General features: G+C 35.6%; 2 protein-coding genes across 2 annotated transcripts; one reads left to right on the forward strand and one right to left on the reverse strand.

Annotated features, from left to right (window-relative positions):
• Nucleotides 1-2,880: 2,880 nt before the first annotated feature.
• Nucleotides 2,881-4,893, forward strand: LOC125777154 (uncharacterized). The gene is made up of 3 exons (XM_049451409.1): nt 2,881-3,967; nt 4,068-4,248; nt 4,306-4,893. Exons 1-3 carry the CDS (start codon nt 3,882-3,884, stop codon nt 4,891-4,893), a joined length of 855 nt encoding a protein of 284 aa, XP_049307366.1. The 5' UTR covers nt 2,881-3,881.
• A 183-nt stretch (nt 4,894-5,076) lies between these two features.
• LOC125777150 (putative nuclease HARBI1) lies at nt 5,077-6,066 on the reverse strand. The gene is made up of 2 exons (XM_049451403.1): nt 5,680-6,066; nt 5,077-5,607 (listed from the first exon to the last, which is right to left on the reverse strand). The coding sequence occupies exons 1-2, from the start codon at nt 6,064-6,066 to the stop codon at nt 5,077-5,079; spliced, it is 918 nt and encodes a 305-aa protein (XP_049307360.1).
• Nucleotides 6,067-7,236: the final 1,170 nt, after the last annotated feature.

The following is a 7,236-nucleotide window of genomic DNA, read 5'->3' on the forward strand; positions in this document are numbered from 1 at the left end:
ACCTCCACGTGTGAGGCTTTGATTTTTAACCGCCTTGCACCAGTGCGCAGTTCGCCTTTTTAAACGCTTAACGTCTACAAATTAACACGATATAATAAATAAACGAATATACTTGTATGTATCAACATAAACTAAAATGTTACCTCTTTCCTTTTTGCAGCACTTCGTATTGGTTATCTACAAGAATTTAGTTCATCTGCTAGCTGTTGCGATAATTCCTTCATCTGTTGAGGCCTTTTTGGGGTAATTTTCCCCGTACCCATTTCCAGGTGTGCTTGGCAAAATAAAACATTAGCCTCGTGAGTAACCCAATCGTGTTTTGCTTTACTAACAAATAAAAGTTAAATTATAAATGTTGTAAATAATTAACTGACATGTGTGAAAACTTACGTTTTAACGAATAAATATAATTTGAATAGAAATCAGATGTTTCCATTTACATTATTTTGTTCACCACACGTGTGAGGAAAAGCTTTGCGAACTGAAGCTTCTTATCTTTTTATCAAGATTGCTACAAAATACCACAATATTTCTTACGTGAAAAATATTTGAATTAATTTTCAATATTTTATTAATTTGTGATGTGCAAAGAATAGGGGTGTATATCTAAACAAACTATGAGATAGTAAAAAGTAAATACAAGTATACTTGTATGTTAGTTAGTATAAATAGAAATCAGAACCATGTGATAAGTCAGTCTAAAAATAATATTAATAAAGAACACGTACTTCGGTGTAACAAAATAAAAATATTTCTTTTTTACTTATATCGCGAAAACGATATTTAACTGGGTGCTCAACCGGGTTCGCAAAATAAATTGCTTTCCAACAGGCAGTGCGAACAAAATCCACGGTCTTGATGAAAATCACTGTAGTTCTCGACACAAAGTAAGCATACTTATATATCAAAAACTTCCGCAAAGTAAAAAGGATAGAAATACAAATTGAGTCTTCGCATGACACTAATCACCTCTTTGCAAACCCAATAGAGCAAACTCACTTTTACTTTTCAACCAATTATATGTGCGGCAGGTATAACTTCACCACCTCCATATTTGAATCCCCTACAAATTTTGAATCGCACGCTTATATCAATTCAGTAAGCAGTCGCTAGTCACTATTCGAGAAATTTTTAATCAAAGTCTAATTTTAAGTTATATTCACTATACAGTTTCTAGTCACAAAGTATTGCCTCAAATTTGTCACCTGATAGAAAGCAGGTCACAAAACTAATGAGAATAATTGTTTTCCATTTCGAATATACTGACACTTCGCTTGCTTCTTTTTCTTTTTTAATACCGTAGACATAGCTCACGCGGTTATGGCCGAGTTAACAACTGTGCCTCAGTCGTTTCTTCTTTTTGCAATTTGGCGCCAATTCGAGATACCAAGTGCAGTCAGATTCTTCTCCTCCTGATCTCTCCAACGGAACGGACGTTTTCCTTTTTCTCTAATTACTCCAGCGGGTACTGCATCGAATATTTTCAGAGCCCGAGTATTTTCATCCATACGGACATGACCAGCGTAGAGTTACTTATTTTGGAACCAATCGTCTTATCAACCTAGACAGAAAAAATGTCGACGAATGGGTTTTCGTGCAAAATTTAAATTAAAAAAGATCATCATAGATATTATTCGATTGTCGGACTTTATAATTTATAATTTGTAAGAGTTAACGAACAAAAAAGCAATAAAAAAAACATTTTAAATAAATTTCGTAACTATTGTGATTCAAAGTCAACATTTTATTTTTATTCTTATTGGTCATTATGCATTTTGGCTGCGTTAAGGAAATTTTATATTTGTAATCGAAATGTAACAGCTGATTAGATACCTTCGTTTTCAATTGAAAGATTTTTGTAAGTGTCACATACTAAATTGCAAAATCACTTCAAGTAACAAAATTTCAGCCTTATCGTAATCTTCGCGTGAGCACCATTCACCACTGTAAAATTCACAAATTGGTGTTTTTCTTATCGTAAACTTCTAATGGAGAGTAGAGTCATTTGTAGAAGTTCACGCGAGTGAGGAAAGTTCTCTGAGCGCCATTCACTTGGGTGTGGCCAAGAACGAATCTTTTACATATGGCTCAAGTAGATCACGACTTCCGGTCTTTGACTAAGTATCCGCTGGGTAGCCAAAAAAACATCCGTATGAAGGCGAGCTAAAGTGCGAAGCGAAACATCCTCTTCACAAGGTTGTGTGCTAGGTTTGGGACCCGCCACGTAAAGAACACTACCACTGAAAAAGAAACAAACCCAGCTGGTTGATGTCCTAGTTAGAGTAAGGGCCGTCTAAGGAATGCGATGGACAAGAACTGAGGCGAGTAGGTCCTTGTGGTATTTACTAAAGTGACCACATAAAAGAGCGCAAATTGCGTGTGGGACTCGTGGTGGTGGAGACTCCGTCGCCGAGTACTGGCATTCACCTCGGTGGATGAACGTCTAATCACAATACGCAACAAGCGAAGTTTTCCACCATATGGCTGATTTGCGCTCACTCCCCAACGGAAGATAAGAACGATGTGACTTAAGATGACTTCTATGAGCGCTTGGAGCGCTCGCAGGAGAATTCCTCTTGCCACGATCGTGATTGGCGACATTATCGCTAAGGTGGGCAAAGAAGGTATCTTTGGTTTGGTTGGCAATAGTTCAATCGAAATACTTGACAGATTGAGGTTATATCGATAATACCGAATTTCAAAACTTTAATCAAAGTGCAGTTGAGTTGGAAAACATAATAGCAAAAATGTCACTAATCTACGTACACTACCACAATTGTTTAGCAGATTTCCTTGAGTTTCGTAGATACATATTAAATAAATGAAAGACAGATAAAACATGTTTTAAAATTATAATAGATTTATAAATGTAATAGCATATTACACAGAGGTTATTATTTAATTAAACTTATGTATTAGTTGACTTATCCTATACCTTTGATATAAATTGAGAATAAAACGAAATGGTAAGTCCATATGTTAGTTAAAAATATTTAATTAATATATATATATTTAAAATTAATATCAAATTATGGAACATATATTTTCTTATTTTTCCTTTTATAAATGTAGATATAGTTTGTACAAATGAGCATCCTCCCCCGACCTCAACACACACACAGCATTGCAACACCACATCGATTCAAACATACATCACTAACACGCAACTTTCACCACAGTACGCTTACAACCCACATTCTACACTACTCGTGAGAGCGCTACACACCGACATCTACACGCATCAGCGCACATCTACACCAACACCATCCGATTCAGCACCAACGGGAACCAGGAAGGACCGATAAACAGATCGACTCTTTCAGTTCGTTTGCGACCTCATCAGCGATCGGTTCGACATAAATAAAAATAAAAACACAAAACCCAATCAAGAATAATTTACATATAGTATGTACAATGTACATTGTACATATAAACCGTGAGAAACTGCTGTGAAAAGAACATACATATATAAATGTGAATATCTATTTAATTTTAAAAAAGTGCAGTAAAATAGTGCGGTAAACAAAACAAAGCAAATGCTCAGTAAAACAATAAATTCACATAAAACAAAAGAAAAAAATTCCCGCAACAAAAACAAAGGTGCAGTGAACTGCCGAAATATATAAACAGTGGTGGTCTTATAAATAGAAACGATTGTGCTGCATAAAGTTTTCTTAATTTATTTTAAAAATTAGATTGCCACATTAAAACTATAAATTGGAACCAATAAAATAACGCGATTATTTGAGTTTTACAAAAAAGAACACCAACAACATTCACTTCCGAGTGAATATCAAGCAAATTCACTTCCAATCTAACATTTGGTGTTCTATGTTCCACTTCATTTACACATTTTTTTCAAAAATAAATTTCGAGTGAATATGCGTGTTCTGGAAAACGAATTCACAAGAAATTTGTCGGTTTGCATTCACTTCAATTCAAACTTGGGAATTTGTTGCGCGAATATGTAAGTGTAATTAAATGTTTAAATTTTGCACAAAAAAGGATTAAAAATAGTTAATTTTGATTATAAAAAAATTGTTAATTGAAATGTGTTATTTTTAAAGGGGAAAACATAAGAATGCAGAGCAGGATGCAATAATTATCCAATTCATGGAAGCCCATAAAGACATCGCCCGTGGCTTTGTAAAAGGCTATAAAATCAAAAGCGATGCGCTTTGGAAGCAGTTTGCAGCGGAGCTTAACAAACATGGCCCACCAGAAAAAGATATTTCTGGCTGGAAAAAGGTGACACAATACATTTTCTAATTCTTAAGAACTTTTCTAAATCTAATATTTCATTAGGTTTGGATGGATTGGAAGTCCTTTATCAGGAAAAAAGTTGCCCACAATAATTCCGAAGCTAGAGCAACTGGGGGAGGGCCGTTTAACAAGCATACGTTAACAGCAACAGAAGATAAAATTGCCCAGTTGTGTGGCATATATACCGTTGTGGGCGGCATCGAAAAAACGGCTGACTTTGGTGCTCCTCAAAATTCTGAGGAGATGACAGGCAATTCAAGCGAGGATGAAGACGCAGAATTGCCATGCACAAGCAGTGCCGCCCTCTCAACGCCATCTCGCAGACGCCAGCTTGGGGGGTCTGACTGCCTTAGGGAAAATGTTAATGAGCAGACTGTGGCCATGAAAACCCTTGTGCATGGGCTAGAGGAAAATGTTGACGCCACTAGGGAAATTAGTGCGGGCCTTAAAAGCGTGTGTGTTGACGTGAAAGAATTGACCATCGCCGTTAAAGAAAGTACGGCCGAGAACATGCGTCACCACCTACAACTGGAAAAGCTTAGACAAGAGGAGAATGAGATAAAAATGAAGGAGTTTGAGCTGCAAGAGCTCAAAATGTGCGCAAAGTACAATCGCGGCAAGAACAATTAAATTTTTTTAAAAGAATTTATGCGATTTTTATTTTGTTTAGTGAACTAAATTCACTTTTTTTATTCAAACTGAACTACACTTAATGTGATATTTTTAATTTTAAATAAATGAAATATATTTACATATGAACTTGAAATCCATTACTTTATATCTATTTGCATTATTTCAACGCGCACTTTATTTTCAAGAATTCGTATGAAGTAGGTTGGCTATAGTATCTCGCATTATTGCAGCCTCTCCATCAAGCGTTGTTTCGTTTGTTATTTCTACATTAATACTGTGTTCGTTTTCATCATCTCCTGAGGCAAACTCTACCAATTCTTGCACTTTATAGTATTTGCAAATATTATGCAAAGCGCAGCAAACATTTGTCATCTGCACTACTTTATGAGGTTGGTACTGTAGGAGACGAGAAAGACATCTAAATCGGCTTTTTAAAACACCTATAGTTCTTTCTATAATATTCCTTGCCGAAGAGTGTCTTTGATTGAAAGTATGTTGTGGTGTTGCAACACTTGGATCCCTAAACGGAGTTAGCAAATATGGTTGCAACGCGTAGCCAGCATCACCCAAAAGCCAACAGCCACGTTCACCGCCTTCATAGTTGCGTTGGAAATACTCTTGAGCTCTGCTCACACTCCATATTAAAGCGTCATGGCTTGAACCAGGGCGACGGGCATCTATTGCTCTTATTGTCATATTGTAGTCACAAATCTAAAAGAAAATTTGAAAAAAATTGGTTACCAACAATAAAGTTACAAGTATGTAGTTATATTTGGTACTTACAATCATTGCGTTGATGCTGAAATATCCTTTTCGGTTGTAGAAAAGGCTTGGATCTTTATGTGGCTTTGTTATCCGAATATGTGTTCCGTCTACACATCCAACCACGCCAGGTATGCCGAAGTTTTGTAAAAAATGTTGTTTTGATGCAGCTATTTCGGCCTCCGTCATGTTAAGTTTAATCCATTGTGGACAAATGTATTTTTCTAAAACATTAAGCAGCCGCTTAAGAACCTTCGAAATTGTACTGCGACCCATTGCAACAACAACATCCTTCCCAACTGATTTTTGAAAGCCACCTTCGGCTAAAAATCTTAGTGTGGCCGCCAACTGCAGTCGTGCCGGGATGCTACTTTCCTTGACATGCAGAGCTACGACGCTAACCAGCATTTCAAAAGCTCTTTTGTTTACCCGGTAGCTTGCCACAAACCTTCAAAAGAGATTTTTTGCATGCGCTCTTTAATAATTTTTAAATGTTACATTCTTACTTGAAATCCGGCACATCTAATGGATTTGAATGATCACGTAAAATCCTCCTGCTAACAGCTTCCTCTGCATGTAATTCTCTTTCTAAAATAATTGAGGATAATATAACCAAAGCACTCATTTTTATTTCGCCCCGTTTTAATTTTTCTTGTTGACAAATAATTTAACAGCTATCAAGTTCATTTTTACATTTGACAGATGTAAAGTTCATTTATAGGGTGAATACAAAACGAGTTCTAAAATGAAAAAAAATTCGGATTTCAGAACACCAAAAGCAAATTCACTCGTTTTTGCATTCATTTTGATTTCCACTTCCACTCGGATTCCAGAACCAGCCTGATTAATTCTATTTTTAGGAAAATGAGATAAATACAAAACTAAGTGCGTGTATGTAAAAAGCAATAAACAAAAACCACATCCAGTTTAACTAATCAATAATTACAAACCGGGCGTGAAACCTAAAAGTAAAATATAAATAAAAAGTAATAAACAATAACCGGGCGCGGATAAAAATATTTAAATGCAACAACACGCACAAGGAGCCCAGCAGCAAGCGGATGGATGCATAAGCAAAGGAATTTGAACAAAACGAACAGGCATACTATAAATAACATTTTGCCCTACAAAACTAGTTAAAGTGAGCGTATTTAGTTCATGTACTCTAACTTTATTATGCACATATGTATGTATGTAAAATTTGGTGGTTTGTATACGCAATTAACGATGAAATAACGATTCCGTTGATTAGTTAATAAAATTAACAAACATTTCGGGTTTAATTTTCGCAAAAACTCGGAAACAGTCTGGCATTTTATATGTTGACGCAGATATACACTAGGGTGTCCGTTATTTACCAAATTGATTATATTTGACGAGACGCCCGCTAAACTTTTAGTTTTCCATCTAAAAAAAAATATCAGACCATAAAAAGCCCTTAATTTTCATAATAAACCTTGCCCCAAACACGATACATTTCCCATTGAAATTACATGGGATTTTACCACTTTTTACAAATATTTTTTTTTGTCTGGAACTTTCTCGTTTGTAGGAATAAAAAAGTCATATTCTTATACA

Source organism: Bactrocera dorsalis, chromosome 3, assembly GCF_023373825.1.
Source record: "Bactrocera dorsalis isolate Fly_Bdor chromosome 3, ASM2337382v1, whole genome shotgun sequence".
Classification (NCBI taxonomy): domain Eukaryota; kingdom Metazoa; phylum Arthropoda; class Insecta; order Diptera; family Tephritidae; genus Bactrocera; species Bactrocera dorsalis.

Excerpts from the sequence above, each read along its gene's own strand:
- LOC125777154 (XM_049451409.1), top strand. The coding sequence starts at position 3,882 with ATGCGTGTTCTGGAAAACGAATTCACAAGAAATTTGTCGGTTTGCATT. Across the intron at positions 3,968-4,067 it reads GGAATTTGTTGCGCGAATAT|GGGAAAACATAAGAATGCAG; the intron begins GTAAGTGTAATT and ends TTATTTTTAAAG. Across the intron at positions 4,249-4,305 it reads ATATTTCTGGCTGGAAAAAG|GTTTGGATGGATTGGAAGTC; the intron begins GTGACACAATAC and ends ATATTTCATTAG.
- LOC125777150 (XM_049451403.1), bottom strand. The coding sequence starts at position 6,066 with ATGCTGGTTAGCGTCGTAGCTCTGCATGTCAAGGAAAGTAGCATCCCG. Across the intron at positions 5,608-5,679 it reads TCAGCATCAACGCAATGATT|ATTTGTGACTACAATATGAC; the intron begins GTAAGTACCAAA and ends ATTTTCTTTTAG.